The 20,491-nt window shown below is 43.7% G+C and overlaps 1 protein-coding gene across 1 annotated transcript in view; it reads left to right on the top strand.

The window, feature by feature from the left end:
* MACO1 (macoilin 1) overlaps nucleotides 1-20,491 on the top strand; it is a 239,647-nt gene that overhangs the window by 211,421 nt on the left and 7,735 nt on the right. Inside the window, exon 10 of the mRNA XM_069223924.1 lies at nucleotides 8,827-9,001. Within this exon, the coding sequence (XP_069080025.1) occupies nucleotides 8,827-9,001 (175 nt within the window). The remainder of the gene's footprint in view (nucleotides 1-8,826; nucleotides 9,002-20,491) is intronic.

The raw sequence follows: 20,491 nt of genomic DNA, 5'->3' as shown, positions 1-20,491 counted from the left end.
CAAAGCAGCCAGTGTCGGCCTTGAAACCACTGTCTGCTTCGAAACCCTCCGCTGTAGACTTTGAGGAATGTCCTATCCTTGAGAGGCTGCAGAAGGAGCTGGATGAACGGCAGAGCAATATTATCCTCCACCCGCACACAAACAAGATCTCAGACTTGGAGAAGACCTTATTAAAGAAACGCTTGCTTGCCTTAAAAGAAGTCCTGCCACCGGACACTCCTGTGCCCCTTTTGTCCCCTGAGAGTTTTAAGAACAAAGATCTTGCTTCTGCTCCTCCACCTTCACCTCCTCCAACTTCACATCCTGTACTTTCTCCTTACGGGTCCCAAGCGGCTTACTCAGACATCAGCAGTCCTAGCCCTTATTCCACAGCTGAGGACTTCGTCCCAGTCTACCCTGGTGCCAGAGAAGATCCCGGGGAAGGTTACAATGGGGACCCTCTCAAACTCAGAGCTAGAGTACATCCCAGTCAGGGCCTCCCCATCAGATGACACCACAGCATACCACAGCATTATCCAACGCACAGTACTTTCTGTAAGGCAGAGATGTACCCAGTCCCTCCCCTCCCCCGCAAAGAAGAGGATGACTTCCTAGTGGAGACGCTGTCAAGGACCGAGCCCTCAGTCCAGCACTTCACCATGGTCAAGGGAATGATTAAGTCCGTAACAGGGGACCGTCTCGTGTCACTGGTGGAAACAAAGTAGAGAACCCCAAACCACCTGGCAGGCGCCCCCAGGTGGACGAATGAAAGGTTTACGTTGGTATGCATAGGGGAGCGTACCGATGTGTGGAAGTATTTGGAACAGCGGGGAGAGAGATGAAGAAGGGAGGAGGACACCGAGCTGAAAAACCAGCGACCGACACAGCGGAGCTGACGAGAAACCAAAGAGGAGCCAGACTGAGTGGGAAGTATTATGAAGGCACGCGGGAAGGGCGAACCGGGAGAAAAGAACAGCGCAGAGGAGGACCACGGCAGCTGGTGGAGAGACACCAAAGGAAGCGACAAGACCCATCACTTCCCCGAAGGGACGTGGCTTTTCCAGGTACGAGACTATTACGCAGTCAGATTGACAACATAATATGAGATCAGAGGAGGGAAGCGGGAAAGGGAGGGGAACAAAGGGTATAAATAAATAATCAGCAAAACCCTCCCTTGTTTGCATTAACACCCACTCATGGGGAACTCACACAAAGGTGATGCATTGGGAAAATACGGTACGAATCACTGGATGAGAAAGCCAGAGAACACAGACACACAAGGGTATCAATCACCAACTGTCCAGGGCACAAGACGTCACACCATTTCCCCACCCCTCTTTCCTATGCATGCATAAAATTATATCGAAAAGACCACTTACCTGACCCTAGCCTTTGTTTCTTCCACATAAACATCGAGTGACGAGAAATTTGAACAGCACGAGAAGATCCTGGAAAGAGGAAATATCAAGACATCAAAAAGAATAAACAAAGGAAGAACTACAGAACGAACAGACCACTGACATTTATGATTTATGAACCTATGAAACTAACAGAATAAATAATATCCTTTACGACTAACGCCTCACTGACTGGCCTGAGTGTGTTGAGTAGAAGGGACAAGAGCAGTAGATCCCTCCCAGTACCGTACTCTCCATTTTAACCCTACTAAAGTCTGCCTGTGAGATTTTCCAGGACACAGTAGAATCTTCCTTGGTCACAACCTGCATTAATAAAAACTACAAACCAGCACCTTCCTACCCGATCTAAATCAAAGGTTGTGCCCCACCTTAGTACTCAACTATTGTTTGGAGGAGGGCAGCAGCCCAAGCCTCCTGACGAGCAGAGCAGATAGATGCTGTGGGGAAAATAGTTGCATTAGGTACGGACATGCATTTGGCGAATCACCAATTCTATAGGCCTTCTCCCTAGATATGATAAGGCATACTGGGAGGAGATGAAGAGCTCCTGCAACACCTCACAAACCAGTATTTCATGAGAGGGGAAGAGCTTGTTGAGAGAAGTAAGGCCATTTTGTAATGTAACCATTAGGAGTGCTTTGGGTGCAGCTGATTCAGCAGCCAGGGGAGTATATACCTGTCATCCTGCAGTGCCCCTCCTGGCTCTGTGGTGTCTGGCTTTTGAGTCAGAGGTGCAACACCTCATGAGCCTGTTTGATTGGGAACACCCGTTGACACCATGCTTGAAAACACAGAGACTGCTATATCAGTGGGTTTCTTACAGGTTCCCTCTGGAAGGTGCTCCTTTCAGAGGCAACAGACAAAAGGGTGTATGATAGCCACTTGTTCAGAACCTACCCAGCCCTACCATAGGCAGCAGCAGGGCTACCACCAACAGGATGGCAGGAACTTCCTGTGAGGCTCCTTTGGAGGGAATAGCTCCAAAGGCCAAAGCAAAGGCATCCCTTGTAACACAGCCTCTACTGCAAAAAACTGACATGCCTCATATTTCTCCCGATCATACGAGAAATGTCCGGAGGAGACTTAAGTAATTTCTTCCCTGTTGGGAGGAGATCACCACAGACAGATGGCCCAGAACATCTCATACTGGTTAAAGAGGAGGTTCAGGTTCTCCTACCCAAAGGAGACCTAGAGCCAGTAATGCGGAAGCACCAGGGAAAGCCATCTACTCACTATACTTCCTCATTCCCAAGAAGGACAGATCTCTCAGACCAAGTACATCCTGTCAGAACACTTCCACATGCTCACCCTACTGCCACAAGTTGACTTCATGGCCACCAGGACCAGAAAAATGCCTACTTTCACTTGCTGATTAATTAATTCAGCTCACCAGCGCGACCTCGGCTTCATGGTAAATGGTCAACACTACCAATTCAGTGTGACCTCTTTGGCGTCACCCAGGCTTCAAGGGTCTTCATGAAGTTCTTGGTGGTGGTAGGCACTCGCCTTAGGAGGCAGTGAATTCATGTGTTTCCATACCTAGGCGACTGGCTGATCAGGAACGCAAGCTGATAGGAATGTCGAGTTCACACCCAAGATTCAGTCTCTCTCCTACACAGCCTAGGATTCACCATAAACTCCACAACTTCCCACTTAGAGCCCCTTTAAATCCAGACATTTTTAGGGGTAATCCTCAACTCAGTCTGGGGCATAGCGTTCCATAACCCCAAGAGAGCTCAATCATTCCAACAGCTGCTGCCTCTTTTTCAGCTGCTCCATTAACTTTCAGTTTGCGCCTTCCATGATTGATGGCTTCTTGCATCGCCTGGGTGCCCCACACCAGACTACATATGTGCCCGCTTGAGGAGTGCCTCTCAAGTTAGGGATCCCAAACAGAGGGTCAAATGGGCGGTGTATTGTTGGTAAGGGCCAACCCCCCTATTGCCTACTGCAGTGGTAGAATAGTGACCATTTGTTGAAGGGCCGGCCCTTAGCAGATCCCTTTGACAGGTGATTATCACTATGGACATATCTACTGCTGGCTGGGGGTACACCTTAATGATATGACAATCCAGGGTCAATGGCCTCTTTATCTACGGGGTCTCCACATCAACCATTTACCTTTGTTTGCATCAAGAGTGCATGGACATACTTAGAGAACATGTATGCCCACTGAGCGCACTTGTTATGCTGCTAATTGGAAGCGTTTTGTCCACTACTGTACACCATACCACATTAACACTCTCATCCATACCTTCCAGGATATTATTTGGTACCTCCTTCACTTACAAAAGGCAGGATTAGTTTACACATCAGATAGGCAACACCAGGCTGCCATTGCTGCATATATGCAGAACAAGAAACACTTCCCCTTGAAGATCCCTGTAATTAAAGCTTTTGTGGAGAGCCTTAAATATATGATTCCACCATGGGTGCTTCCTTTCCCAATCTAGAATCTCAATATTGTCCTCATAGGGCACATGGGGCCCCCTTTCGAGCCACTGCATTTTTGTGCTTTGCAGTACCTTTCTTAAAAAGTTGGCTTCCTCTTAGGAATCATGTTTCTTAGACACATAAGTAAATTGCAGTCCTTGACTTTCCAGGTCCACAAAGACAGAGCGGTTCTTAGAACCATTACTAAGTTATTACCCAAGGTGGTTTCCCCATTCCACTTTAATCAAATAATTGAGCTCCCAGTTCCTCTGTAAAACGCAACAACTATTTGTATCTTTTTCACAGCAATATAAAGGCCACACCTTTTCCAAGGCAGGTATTGCTAGTTAAATGCATCCAAACCTGTTATACTAAAGCTAAATAAGCCGTGCCTTTCCACCCTAGGCCACCCTCCACCCTAAAACAGGGTACTAATATGGCTTTTCCTGGGAACATACCTATAGCAGATTATCTGTAGAGCTGCCACTTGGTCCACTCCACAAACATTTACAAAACATTACTGTGTGGACATCCTGGCAGAGAGCAAGTTAGAGTTGGCAAACTGTTCTCAGTAACTTTTTTTCAGACCTCTGCACTGGCCACCCCTTAGGGGAGTACTGCTTTACAGCGAGTGCAGATCATGTGCTTCTTCAGTTACACATGATACAAATGAATTATGTTACTTACCCTGTAAGCATCTGTTCATTGCATATAGTCCTGTAAATTTGTCTGCTCCCATCCTCCTCAAAGCCAGTGTTTGTTACAGGTTTCTCTCGCTTTAACTGCTTTCTTTCAACACACATGGACACTGTCTTTATCCTGTTCACTACTCCATCCCTACTCTCACCTGTTGGACAAAAAACAATCGGACAATGGAATCGGGGCCCGTGCACATCCATGACCACTGGAGGACCTTGTGACTTGAAAGATTACTTTGAAGAAAAACAACTTGCAAAAGTCTGAGCTCAACATTAGGTGGCAGGAGTATGCAGATTGTGTGAATCTACAGCACTACATGGAACGAACAGATGCTTACAGAGTAAGTAACATATTCCCATCTAACCACAAATTCTTCGCCGCCCTCACACCTCCCTGTTTTGTGGACTGGCCTCCATTTCACCATCTATGAAATTCCCAGATTGGAAATCTGCACCCTGTTACCTCCAATAATTCATTCTTCACATCTGAGGGCATAAAGAGTCAAGCACAGGGATGACCCTTGTATGGAGGTCTACTCCTTCCCTTCTTGGGTGGATGAGGCCTACATGGAGCTGCACAGTGCCACTGAGTGGAGCACAAGAGCACTGCTGTGAAATCTTCTGGATCCAATCTGGCGCCTAGATAATAATCTGAAGGTGAGGAATCTGGGGCTAGAAGTATACAACAGGTATGCTCTTTCTGATTCAGGACTGTGATCAAGTCTAAGACACTGGAAAATACTTCCTGCTCCCCCCTGCTTGGGAGACTACAGCTATGCTGCCCTGGATTGATGAGTAGAAACCTAAACCAGCCCTGAAGGATAACTGCAAGGCAAGGTTCTCTTTGTCTATATCGCTATGAAAGGTGACTAGAACTGAGCCTCCCTGGTAGGCTTGAGAGTCTGAACCAGCTGCCATATCTAAGCATAAGACTTCTTCATCAGAAGATCAGGGGCATTTTGGACCTTCAAAAGTAATTTTTCTGTCAATTCTTCTGATTTTGAAGCAGCCTGCATTCCCTTACTGATTCAAACACAAGTGTGTTTTTTCCCTCACAGCAGGTGCTCGGGCATTTATCAGTGACTGGGTCTGGTCACCCTCTTTCTGAAGAAATTTAAACCATCTGTTTATGATGTACGTTTATGGAGGTATTGTGGTTTTAAAACCGTGACTGTAAATCCCATTTCCCTAAATGCAGGTGGTAACTCAGGCGCCCTCACTGTGCCCTAGACACCTAAAATGTTTGACCAGTGAGTTAAAGGATAGAGGCCCTAAAGGCTAGGGACACCAGGGGACCTACTTTGAATGTTAATGCCTTTTCAGTTCCAGCATTCCCTCATTCCCCTTCTTCCCCTTTAACTTTAACTCTGCAACCAGTGTGAGCAGCTGACACGGGTCCCTCTTTTCTTTTGTTCACTTCTTCCATATCAACAACCTCTGGATCTCTGGGGACAATGGATATTTTACTTTGGACCATTTTCCTTGTAATGCTCATTTTTTAAATTATAAATCCTAGTTCACTTGTAGATGGTGGATTGTTCGGCATTGTGGATTTTTTGTTAGTCAAGTGCGTGGGCTGAAACCTCCTGACCTCTTTAGGCTAGGGCTAATGAGAAAGTAAGAGAAAGTACAGTGGACTCCTAATACATTTGTATCATTATGTCTGCCACCTTTGGTCATTGAGAAACGTTGTCCAGGGTAAAAAAAAAAACTGTCTCCTGAAGATTTCTGGAAACTGCAGAAGACTTGTGAGCTCAAGCCCACAGTAGAATAATGTTCCATTGACTTTCGTAGATCCTGATACGGTTATAGTACTTCACCACCCAAGGGCTTTGAAACTGTTTCGGAGCCTGTGATAATAAGACCCTATTGCTTCCTATTTGTTTTGTTTTCATGTACTTGTCAATAAAATTCTGTCTTTGAAAGTAATATTTGAAAACTGACTGGACATTAAGGCCCTCATTACAACCCTGGTGGTCGGTGTTAAAGTGGCGGTAATACCGCCAACAGGCCGGCAGTAAAAAAAAAAATAAAGGGATTTAGACCAATGCAGTTAACGCCATCCAAAACCGCCACTTTAACACACCGACTGCCAGGGTGGTAATGGCCGCAGGCTGGAGACTTCAGTCTACAGCCCTGCGGCTGCCACAATCCCACCCTCGGGATTACGACCCGGCCTACCGCCATGGTTTTCGTGACAAACATACCGCCACGAAAATCCCTTCCCTGGCACTGATAGGGGTCTCCCCCAGCCCCTTCCCCAAGGTCCTCGTCCACCCCCCCTCCCACCCCGCACATATACACACCCACATGTGCACCCATATACGCGCATGCATACATACCCACACACACCGCAACACTCACCAACATACCTTGTCACACACATGCATTCATAACACTCACAATCACTCATTCACACATGCATCCTACGTGACTCAGACCCGCATGCACGTATACCACTACATACATACACACACACACACACACACACCCAACATACACACAACACCCCCCTCTCCGGTTGGAGAACCCGACTTACCTGCTTGCACGGGGTCCTCCAGCTGGAGACGGTGAGCGGCTCTGCTGTCAGCAGCAGCGTCTGCCAGCAAAACACCGCCAGGCTGTATCCTTGCCCCTGATCGGCCGTGTTTTGCTGGCGTGGCGGTGCTGCTGTCAGCAGTGCCGCCTTACCGCCGTCTGCCGCCATGACCGTCGGTGGTGTTCCGCCAGCATTCTGGCGGAATACCGTCGGCGGTCATGATACCGGTAGGCGGCTGGTAGCCACGGCGGTGGTATGTTGCCGGCCGTCACTGTGGCGGTAGGCGGTCGATACTGCCAATGTTGAAATGAGGGCCTAAGTTTGAGTGATACTATAGTGGCAACCCTTAGCTGACTTCAAAATTTACTACAACCTCCTGGATTAAGTTTCAATAGCTCATCCTAGTTACCCCTGCAGAGGCGAGTGTAGAAATGCGGTATTTGTTTATCTAAATCGAGCTCAGTTGAATCTATGGCCATGGGGCACTACTGGTATTACACCCTGGTGGTAACTAATGATTGCTGCAGGACCGAAAGAAGTGAAATTGCCAAGTATGATTTGATCATAAATAAAGCTATTACCCAGTGCCAAGCATAAAGAAGGCCATTTTTTAAATGACTAGATAGCATTTGAAATGCGTAGTCCACTTACAGCTGTTTCAACCAGCGTGTTGGCATACTAATACTGCAACAAGGCAAGGAGCATCGTGAGGTCACAGTCTACCAATAACAAAATCTGTTTGCAGACACATTGCAACTCAAACTTTTATTAGCATAATCGAGTCAGGAAAAAGTCTCAGGATAGCGGGAGCAATATATGAAGGCCATAAAGTACAGCCACATCAAATAGAAATGTATGGTGGTAAAACTGGGGCAATGTCATGAAGATCAAGGAATTTTGCATCTGGCTCGTAACTTTACGATAAAATGTAATTGTTGGGTTAGTGTTTAACCACATCATTTGCCATTTTGTGTTGCGTTGTCTTACAACTTTTGATCAAAAGTGAAGATTTATTTTAAAAACCTTTCTGTTTTTTTGTTTTTTTTTAAATCATATTAAGTGCTTGGTCATTCTACAGAAGGGTGGTGAGGTCCTTCAAAGCGTGCTATGGTTATAATTAATTTGCAGGTGTGTGTCTGAAGCTAACATTACTTACAAAATTCCATATTAAAGTGCATGCACAGTTTTACACCATTTTATGAGCGTTTTCGTTAATTTTATAAAAAAAAAATTCTTTATTACTGGACTAATGGCTATAATTAGCTTTAATTTAACTGGACTACAAAATCATTAAAAGGACCCCACTTCCTCTGTTTTTAACTTTTTACTCTTTTTTTTTTTTCTTCTTTTTTTTTTAATTTTTTTTTTTTACTAAATGCAGTTCTTGATACACCCGCTACATTTCAAGGTTACTCACAAATGTGGAGCTATAAAGTATCCACCAAAAAACTTGCGGCAGAGATCCAACTTATTTCTGACACCTGGACTGTCACTGACACTCATGAAAGTGAATATAAATACGCAACACAGTAATTCTTCAGATTCAGAAGTTAGATTGTTGCTGGAAGATTGAATTGGTAAACTACAGTAGAAAGCAGTATTGAAAGCTTATTTTTCAACTTGTAAAAAACTGATTACAGTAGTCTTTGCGTAGCACTTAGAGTGGATTGTGCATGAAATGACTGTAGATATTTTTTAATTACATTTTAGTTACACTTAAGACCACCATTGTGATGAAACTTTATTTAACTGTTTTCAGGAATTGCGTAAATATAAAGAAAACGAAAAAGATACAGAGGTGTTAATGTCGGCACTTTCAGCAATGCAGGATAAAACACAGCACTTAGAAAACAGCTTAAGCGCCGAGACCAGAATCAAATTGGATTTGTTTTCTGCGCTTGGTGATGCAAAACGACAGCTTGAAATTGCCCAAGGTAAGTTATTTATACTTAATATGTAATTAAAAATCTACTATAATATGCTGCTATGCATGTTTACAGCTTTAACAGTGGTCAGTTAGATTGTGTGGCCTTTAATGGTCTTACAAAGCGGAGGGCCATGAATCATCAGGTAACTTTTTCTGCATGTTCAATTAACAGAAAATGTTGTTTAATATTGAAACCAGTCGTACAACTTCTTATAAGTCTTCGAGGCTCTCACTGAGTCTCATGTCCTTGCTCCTTTCTCGCTGCCTTTCCACAGTGCTTCTTTTATCTACCATTCCTTCTGATTTTCTTTTTCATCCTCCCCCGGCTCTTCCAGAATGTCCCTTTGTGCCATCTGTTGTCCAAACCCCTCACTCATTTCCTCCTCCATGTCTTTTACTTTGACTTGTTTTCATTTGTTCTCCGTTACCTAATGATCTGTGCTTCACTGAGTCTATTATCAACCTCAGTACTTTCTGCCTGCTGGAGTCCGCTGCATGGTCTGTGGGAAAAGAGAGGCGCATGGGAGGTCAGGGTGTGAATCGGAGAGACCGGGTATGGTGATAACCTGGCATCCTGCATGGGCACATGGGGGTTCATCATGGGAAGCTGCATAGCACTTATTGGTAGTGCTGATTTCGAAACATTATTCAGCAGACTTTTGGTACCAAGAAATATCACTCATGCTTTAGCGTCAAGCTCCCTCTTATAATGGAATGTGTAGCAGCAGATACGTGATTGGCACACTGGCGCATCTGCTCCTATTCCTTTGAAAGGAATTTTAAAGTTGTTGCTAGGGATACAGAAAAAGATGAAGGTATTTTTAAACATGCTGAATAAAGTGTAGCCAGGACACTGTCAGAATTGCAGCAAAATTGCCATATTGGACATGACATAAAAGATGCCAGTGAAATCACTCTTTAGCCGAAGCATTCTTGAAATTCCACATAATATTTGGATGGGCTAATTGAAATGCACAGATTCCCATTCTGATGTCAGCCTTTGTGATGGCAACATCTCCCGTTGTAGTAGATTTCTGGAATCCAGTACATTTAAACTTTTTGAAACAATTTTCACACTCTTTAGGGCACAGTTGAGCGGGACTGTCACCAGACAACACAGCTGACTTAATTATGACTGGGCCAAGTCTGTGGAGTTTGCAGGTCGGATGTCACCTTTTGCGGAGATTCCTTAGAAAAGCCTGTGCTCATCCTTTCAGACTAAGATATTTATTGTGCAGTTCCACACTGCATTTCTTCCTGCAAACCTAGTCAGATTACGTTTTTTTCTTGAATATTTTATTCTATGACTTTTACTCTGAGCCTCTGCAGCAGGATCCCCTAATTCCATAGTCTACCAGAACAGTTGTGGCAGTAATCTATAGGAATGGTCTCTCGGCAATCTGTGGATCTCGTTCCTAGTACGGTCTCTTGTGTTTATGCCCCTCAGTCTCTTAATTCTTGACTGTCACTGAGGTGCTGCGAGTATCTGATGCAGATGATTTTTTTTCTCGCTGGTTTTTCAGTTGCGATATATATATATATATATATATATATATATATATATATATATATATATATATATATATATATATATATATATGTGTGTGTGTGTGTTTGATAGCATGTGTATCTGCAGCTACACATGCTATGCATTATTCCGCCATCTAGTGTTGGGCTCAGAGTGTTACAAGTTGTTTTTCTTCGAAGAAGTCTTTTCGGAGTCACTGGATCGAGTGGTGACTCCTCTCGGTCATACTGCGCATGGGCATCAACTCTGTTGTTAGATTGATTTCTTTCCGCTGTCGGGTTCGGACATGTTTCCTCTCGCTCCGAGATTTCGAATCGGAAACTTTAGAAAACTCCCTTGTTCGTCAGTTTTGTTTTGATCTCGTTTAAGATAGGCCTATCGCTGCTGGTCAGCACGTGAGTACGTCTGCCCCTACGCCCACTTCTAAAAAAAAATCCTCAAAGGCCTTGGGTACACCACTGCCAGAGAGCCATGGTTCGACCCGAAAAAAGACTCATCGACTGACCTTCGGGTTTGGCGTCGGAAAAGGCCACTCCTCCATCGGTATTGGAGTCAAGGAAATCCATCAAGAGTTCTACTTCATACTCGAGCACGCGTCCTCACTCCTCGGAGATGAAGCCTCGACACCCTGCTTCAGAGCCGAAACAACGGGCTGTATTTTCTGGCCCGAAAAAACTACCATCTTCTGAGCCGAAAAAATCTTCATATTCAGAAGAGCAAGGACTTTCGAGCCATCTTAAACAGAGCTCCCAATCTTTGGATGAACAGTCTTCTAGACATTCTGATCATGTTTCTGAGGACACTGAGATCCAACCTCTCCTTGAGATTATGGATGAAAGACAATCAAGGATTCACATCCATAAAGAGACTGGCAGAATAATTACTGCACCTCCTCTACAAATCAAGAGAAAGTTGGCCTTTCAATGACAATTAAACACTGCTCCACCACCAGTAAAAATGTATAAACAGAAGGAGCCATTACCTACCCATACTTCTCCCCCTCATTCACCACAACGTTTTTTCGCCACCACCCACTAGCCCACCACCTTTGCCTTCACCAACTCATTCACAATATTCACATGGTGATACAGTTGATCCTTGGGATCTCTACGATTCAGATCCTATCCCTGACAATGACCCAGACTTATACCCTTTTAAGCCTTCTCCACCATAAGACACTACTGCATACTTGTAGGTTATTTCCAGGGCAGCAGCGTACCATGGGGTGCTTATGCACACTGAACCCCTAGAAGAGGATTTTCTCTTTAACACACTATCCTCCATGCACTCAAAATATAAATGCCTTCCAATGCTACCTGGCATGATTAAACATGCAGATCATATATTCAGTGAGCCAGTCAAAGCTAGGGTAATAACACCACACATTGATAAAAAAAAAAATATATATATATATCTGCTCCTACAGACCCTGATTATATAACCAACCAAGTTCTTCCAGACTCAGTGGTAGTATGTGCGGCTAGAAAGAGGGCTAATAGCCAATCGTCAGGGGATACTCCTCCCCGACAAAGAGAGTAGAATATTTGATGCTGCTGGCAAGAAGTTAGCGACACAGGCTGCCAATCAGTGGCGAATTGCAAACTCGTAAGTCTTGCTTGCAAGGTACGATAGAGCCCATTGGGATGACATGCAGGAACTCCTACAACACCTCCCAAAGGAACACCAAAAGAGGGCACAACAGATTGTGGAAGAGGATCAGGCCATAAGCAACAATCAAATACGGTCTGCCCTTGATGCTGCAGATACAGCAGCTAGAAGCACCAATACTGCCATCACTATACGTAGACATGTATGGCTATTTTCCTCTGGTTTCAAGCCAGAAATACAGCAGGCAGTGCTGAATATGCTTTTTAATAAAAAGCACCTGTTTGGCCCTGAAGTCGACACAGCCATAGAAAAAATGAAGAACGACTCAGACACTGCAAAAGCAATGGGAGCCTTATACACAACACCATATAGAGGCTCCTTTCGCAGACAACAATTCAGAGGTGGATTCAAGCCACAATCCACAGAGGCTTCTACCTCACAGGCAAAACAAGGGCAACTGCAGTACAAGAGAGGGGGATTTAGAGGGTCTTATAGAGGCCAATACTTTAGAACTAGAGGTGAGTTCCAGACTTCAAAACAAGCCACTACCCCATCTTAACAGTGACTTATTTACCATCCCTCAACCCCACACATCTCCTGTGGGGGCAGACTGCAGCAGTTCCACTCCAAATCGCAAAATATCACCGCAGATCAATGGGTATTGTCAATACTCCGCAATGGCTATTGCCTAGAATTGATTTCTGCCCCCAAACATTCCTCCCCGTTATCTCAAACTGTCCCCAGAACACAATGTTCTGTTACAACAAGAAGTACAATCGCTACTACTAAAACAAGCAATAGAATTGGTCCCACATTCTCAATAAGGAACACGAGTATACTCACTATACTTCCCCATTCCCAAAAAGGATAGCACTCTCAGGCCTATCCTAGATCTCCGATCACTAAATCTATATATCCTGTCAGAACACTTTCACATGCTAACTCTGCAGGACGTCATTCCACTACTACAAAAACAAGATTACTTGACTGCCGTAGACCTCAGAGATGGGCATTTTCATATACCCATCCATCCAGCTCACAGAAAATACCTAAGGTTTGTGATAGCAGGAAACCATTATCAATTCAAAGTTCTACCATTCGGCATAACAGCTCCAAGGGTATTCACAAAATGTCTAGCGGTAGTAGCAGCCTACCTAAGAAGACAACACATACATGTCTTTCCATATCTAGATAAATGGCTAATAAAAATCAAGCAATTTTATACAATGTTAAAAACACACTTAATACACAATAGAGACCCTACATAGACTAGGGTTCACTCTCAACCACCAAAAATCCTATCTTCATCCAGCACAGGTGCAGCCTTACCTAGGTGCTATTCACAATACACAACAAGCCTTAGCCTATCCAAATATACAAAGGATACAAGCTTTTCAAAATCTCATACCACTGATGCAGCCAAATCAACAATACACTGTAAGATTTATCATGAAACTATTGGGAATCATGGCATCTTGCATAGCAATAGTACTGCATGCAAGACTAAACAAGAGGACACTACAACAGTGCCTCTCACAGCAGTGGTCTCAAGCACAAGGTCAGTTGCAAGATCTAGTGTTAGTCCACCAAACGCACAAGTCCCTTCAATGGTGGAATGTCAGCAATTTAATGAAGGGGTGGTCATTTAAAGACCCTGTGCCTCAGACCACAATAACAGATGTATCAATGACTGGTTGGGGAGCTCATCTCAACAACCTTGCCATTCAAGGGGAATGGGATTAAAAACAACAAAATTATCACATAAACCATTTAGAATTATTAGCTGTGTTTCTTGCCCTAAAAGCTTTTCAGCCACTTCTCAAACACAAGACTGTCTTGATAAAAACAGACAATATGACGACCATGTATTACCTAAAGAAAAAAGGTGGGACACATTCATCACAACTTTCCCTTCTAGCCCACTCAATATGGCAATGGGCAATTCACAATCAAATTCACCTACTAGCAGAATACATCCCAGGACTACACAATCAGTTAGCGGATCTCCTAAGCAGAACACACCAACAGATACACAAATGGGAAATTCACTACCAAGTACTTCATCAGTACTTTCAAAAGTGGGGGACACCAGAAATAGACCTATTCGCAACAAGCGAAAACGCAAAATGCCAAACCTTCGCATCCAGACACCCGCACCCTCTGTCCAAGGGCAATGCTCTGTGGACCAACTGGTCAGGGATATTTGCTTATGCTTTTTCCCCTCCCCCGCTACTTCCATTTTTGGTCATTTCTGGTCAACAAACTGTTTCAAACTTCTCTCACCATTAAACTCATAGCCCCAACGTGGACACAACAACATTGGTACACAACACTCATAGACCTGTCAGTAGTACCTCACTACAAACTTCCAAACAGACCGGATTTGTTAACGTAAAACAAAGGACAAATCAGGCATCCAAATCCCAGTGCTCTCAACTTAGCGATTTGGCTCCTGAAGTCATAGAATTTGGATACTTACAACTTTCTATTAGAATGCATGGAAGTGCTCAAACCAGCATGCAAGCCCACAACTAGACAATGCTATGCTAACAAATGGGAAAGAGTTGTTTATTACTGTCAATCCAAAAATACTGGCCCACTTACAGCATCAATACAAGATATTATATGCTACCTACTCATTTACAGAAATCACATTTAGCTTTCTCATCTATTAAAATTCATCTTACTGCCACTCTTTAGAGTCCCAGTTATAAAAGCCTTCATGGAAGGACTAAAACAAATTATTCCACCCAGAACACCACCTGTTCCTGCTTGAAATCTCAATATTGTACTCACAAGATTTATGGGCCCACCTTTTGAACCCATGCATTCATGTCAGATTCAATTCTTAACTTGGAAAGTTGCTTTCCTAGTAGCTATTACTTCATTACATAGAGTTAGTGAAATACAATCATTAACTCTTGAAGAACCTTTTTTCCAAGTTCACAAACATAAAGTTGTATTTAGAACCAATCTGAAATTTCTGCCAAAGGTGGTATTGCCTTTTCACATAAACCAAACAGTGGAATTGCCAGTCTTCTTCTCACAGCCTGACTCAGTTGCAGAAAGAGCTCTTCATACTCTGGACCTCAAAAGAGCTCTTATGTACTATATAGATAGAACTTAGATTTTAGGGAAACAATTTTTTGTTGCTTTTCAGCAACCACATAAGGGCAATCCTATCTCTAAACAAGGATTAGCAAAATGGATTGTTATATGTATACATACATTTTACATCAAGGCAAAAAGACAACTTTTAATCACACCTAAAACAATTCCACTAGGAAAAAAGGTGCATCTATGGCATTTTTAGGAAACATACCAATGGGCAGACATATGCAAAGCTTCCATGTGCTCTACACCACATACATTTACAAAGCATTACTGTATAGATGTATTTTCAAAGCAACAGGCCAATGTTGGTCAAATTGTCTTAAGAACATTATTTCAAACAATGCCAACTCCTACAGGCTAGCCACGCCATTTCTTGGGGGGGAGTAACTGCTTCGTAGTCTATGCATAGCATGTGTATCTACTGCTACACATGCTATCGAACGGAAAATGTCACTTATCTAGTGTACATCTGCTTCTGGCATGTAATGCTGCAGATTTCACCATCTATTGTTTGGCTCGGAGTGTTACAAGTTGTTTTTCTTCGAATAAGTCTTTTTGGAGTCACAGGATTGAGTGACTCCTCCTCTCAGTCATACTGCACATGGGCAACGACTCTGTTGTTAGATTGTTTTCCCGCAAAAGGGTGTAGGAAGAAGTGATAGAGTGTAGTAATATAAATGTTGTATATAAATAGTAAGTAAAAATAGATGTCCATGCTAATGTATATACATATGTACAAAATATATAAACTGCAACGACCACAGGCTTCCAGGGAGGGTGCATGTGAATCTGCAGCACTACATGCCACAAACAGATGTACACTGGGTAAGTGACATTTTCCATATATATATATATATATATATATATATATATATATATATACACATATATACATATATAATATATAATGTGTGTGTATCTCTCTCTCATATCTATCTATCTATATATATATATATATATGCAAAAAAGAAGAATAGAGAACTCTGGGTAGTTCCCAAGTTTAGGTGGAGAGCAGCTCTAGTAAGGAGCACCCTGCAACACCAGCGACACTCTAGATTTGCTCACCTCAAATGTCTGTTTATCTAGCAAAGTTTTTAAGCATTGGATCAGCACAGTGCTATCCACGCCGAGCTAGATAGTGACAAAGTCTTTTGCCATTTGTACAGCAAAGTCTTTAAGCATAGGTTTGACACAGTGTCAACCTTGCCGAGCTGCAAAATGACAAAAGCCAGGTAGTTATAGTTAGGACCTAGTTTCTATATAAAAATAGTTTTTTTACTTGCCTATATCTTTAGCTCTGCTTGACGAATCTTCAAAAAACTTTCCAAACAAACTTGCCAGTCAGGTCAGCTGTTATCTAGAAAGTTTTGGGGTGATCCGTCCAGTGGGTTACGAGAAAAGGGAGGGGTTAAATAATTAAAAAAACTAAAATAAATTAATTAGCTCAGTGTAAAGGAGCATTTAGGGTTCAAGTCCAGCCAGACTTGTTTTCCTAATTTCTTTTATGCAAAAATATTTAAGGCTCATACGGAAAGGTTTTTAAATAACTAATACTTTTTTTTTTCAAATTGTGCAGAAGTATCTAATTTTAAGTAGCTCATACATCAGAGCATAAAAATTCACTATCTCTCTCTTACATTCTTTCTCCCACTCACTTACTCAGACATTTACATACCCACTCACAGACCCACTGACAACTTCATGCAAACACTCACAGCCGGCACACACCACATGCATATGCACCCACTAAAATACTGATGTATGCACCGTCACACCCGACAAAAACTCTCGCAGCCACTGTCACCCCCCAGATACACCCTCTCACAGCAATTCTGACACCCAGAGAGGCCGCAGCCAACTTCCGCTGGTGGGTGTGGCCAAGGGACTGGGCACAGCATTGGTTAGGGGGTGTTGCCTGCAGGGTCTAGCTGCAGGCCAGTTATTGCGGGCAACCTCCACTGCATACGGGCAAAGGCTGTGCATGGTGCAAGGTTGGGTGCTTATAGGAGGTTGGCCTCAGGACCTGGCTTGAGCCAACCGCCGCCACGCACAGTGGTGGTTATATTAATGTATAGTAACAGTTACCTCAAGTAACTATAACTCGTTCCCTAAGGTAACTATAACTCACGCCTTAGCCATGCACTTCTAATGACCCCACAAATTACGGCACTGATGGCATTTTTGATAACATCATCGATAATATCAATGTAATATTTGCAGTAACATTTTTGACGAAAAAATGTGCATGGCGGGGGGAGTGAGTTATAGTTACTTGAAGTAACTCTAACTATAACTGGTGAATTTCTGTGGTTTTGTATGTTTAAAATGTGAGCCTAACTATAAGGTCCCTGTAACCTTTGTTTTTTTAAGTGAATATATACATAATATTTAATCAATCAGCTTCCTATTATTCCTCTGTTGCCCTATTGCTAAGTGACTGCTAGTACGTTAATCTCCTCATCTTTGTTTGCTCTTGCTTCGTTCACTCTTGCTACTGCTTCTGTGTGCGCCTACCAATAATTTTTCTTCATCTCTTCCAATGTCGTCTCTCTTTTGTGTTAGGTTCTCTGTGTATTTATCTTAGTATGGTTTACTGTAGATATGTGTGTGTGTGTGTGTGTGTGTGTGTGTGTGTCCCCACTAGCCCCCATAATGTTGCAGTCATTCTCTGTAGCTTTTAGAGTATGTGCGTATTTGTCTTTATTTATTTAGTTTTCTGCATGTCTATATCTCCCTCTTTTATACTTAAGAGATTGTTTTTACAAGTACAACAAGAATTGGTAATGCCAAAATGTATAGTTTAAAACTTAGTTTAAGCATCTAATAAATCAACCATCGTGTAATTTGTCACTCATTCTTGTACTCCTGTATCCATAATCCACCCACCATATGCATTACTTCTTCATAATATACATTTAATCCTATGAAAGCCTAATAAGGGTTTACGTTTTGCACATCGTTTTGCAGGGGTTTGTCAGAGTGAGGTAATCAACAGCAAAACCATTGCCTGTGAGTCTAATCTGTAAATTCATATGTAACAAAATAAATGTCTGCAAGCTCTAACACAGTGTAATAATCCACTCTTAAAGGCCAATAGTTCTAGCACATGCTTTTTATAGCCAACAAGTCAGGCCGACTGCCTTTGTCCTAACTTTTCATAATAAACAGATCATACATATGACATAACTTTTCCTTGTACACCAAGGAGGCACGAAGCCTTTATAGTTGGCTTTTCATTGTGATCGGTTCAAGCCTACTGTATTAAGCATAAGCTTTTTCACTAGGTAACTATTAGCCACACTATCAAAATTACAAACATGTATAACGTTGCAGTTGGAAAAATAATGTTCGATGGCATATGTTGCTGCAGATACACATGTTTGGCACAGTCCGCTGCCTGGTGTTGGGCTCGGAGTATTACAAGTTGTTTTTCTTCGAAGAAGTCTTTTTGGTCACGGGACCGAAGGACTCCTCCCTCTTTGGCTCCATTGCGCATGGGCGTCGACTCCATCTTAGATTGTTTTTTTTCCGCTGTCGGGTTCGGACGTATTCCTTTTCGCTCAGTGTTTCGGTTCGGAAAGTTAGTCAGAATCTCGGAAGAAAGCGTCGGTATTGTTCCGTTCGGTATCGGGATAGTTAGGTACATCGACACCGATCATCGGAAGACTTTGGGGCAGTTTCGATCCCCCATCGGGGCCTGGTCGGCCCGACCGCGTGCGACATCGAAGCCGATGGAACGGACCCCGTTTCGTTTCTGCCCAAAATGTCACAGTAAGTATCCTTATACAGATCAGCACTTGGTCTGTAACTTGTGCTTGTCCCCCGAGCACAAGGAGGATACCTGTGAAGCCTGTCGAGCCTTCCGGTCCAGAAAAACACTCCGGGACCGAAGAGCCAGGCGTCACCAAATGGCGTCCACGTCGACAAAACAACGTTTCGACGACGAAGAGGAAACATTCTCGGTTCCGGAATCAGAATCCGGAGACTCCGACGTCGAACAACAGCAACAAACTGTGAGTAAGACGTCGAAAAGTAAATCCATCGACAAACCAAAAGCCCAGGGGACGCCACTGCCAACAGGCCATGGCTCGACCCATAAATCAGGCGACCCGTCGAAGGGGCCGAAAAAGGGCACGCCCATAGCGAAGACACCCGACTCCGGTCGAGGGACCGCCATGGAGCAACCTCGGAGCCGAGAAAGCGGCTCCGAGAGACAAAAACAAGATACCGGCACCGAAAGACATCGGCACCGAGAATCCATGCCGAAAGGAACAAAAATTCTGTCGGTGCCGAAACCGAAAAAAGATTCTCTCTCGGCGCCGAAAAATACCACACCTTCATCCTACTCAGAGGAACAAGGACTAAGTGGCCAAATGCACAAATTTGGACAAGAGCTCCAAAGTGTAGAATCGGACTACACACAAAAGAGACTGTGCATCCAGCAAGATACAGGGAAGATATCAACCCTTCCCCCAATCATGAGGAAAAGAAAGATCGGACTTCCAAAGGATGACACACAACCACAAGCCAAAGTGGTTAAAAAAGTCACGCCTCCGCCCTCTCCTCCACAGGCATCGCCGGCACAAACACCGCCACAAATGCACTCACCAGCGCAAACTACCATAAGTCATGACGATCAGGATCAAGACGCTTGGGACCTGTATGACACCCCAGTGCCGGACAATGATCCCGAGTCATACCCCACAAAGCCGTCACCGCCAGAGGACAGTACCTCATACTCGCAACTGGTGGCTAGGGCTGCAGACTTCCACAATGTCCAACTGCATTCCGATCCTATAGAGGATGATTTCTTATTTAACACCCTCTCGGCTACACATAGCCAATATCAATGTCTCCCAATGCTACCAGGGATGTTACGGCACGCAAAACAAATTTTTGAGGAGCCCGTAAAATCAAGAGCCATCACCCCAAGGGTGGATAAGAAATACAAACCACCACCCACAGACCCAGTGTTTATTACTTCGCAGTTACCACCCGACTCTGTGGTAGTAGGGGCAGCTCGCAAAAGAGCAAATTCACATACATCTGGCGACGCCCCACCTCCGGACAAAGAAAGCCGAAAATTTGACGCGGCAGGGAAAAGAGTGGCGTCACAGGCAGCCAACCAGTGGCGCATCGCAAATTCACAAGCGCTGCTGGCCAGATATGACCGCGCACACTGGGACGAGATGCAACTTCTCGTAGACCATCTTCCCCAGGAATACCAAAAAAGGGCGCAGCAAATAG

The sequence above is a fragment of the Pleurodeles waltl genome, chromosome 3_1 (assembly GCF_031143425.1).
Source record: "Pleurodeles waltl isolate 20211129_DDA chromosome 3_1, aPleWal1.hap1.20221129, whole genome shotgun sequence".
Classification (NCBI taxonomy): Eukaryota; Metazoa; Chordata; class Amphibia; order Caudata; family Salamandridae; genus Pleurodeles; species Pleurodeles waltl.
This window is presented reverse-complemented; position numbering and strand designations above follow the sequence as displayed.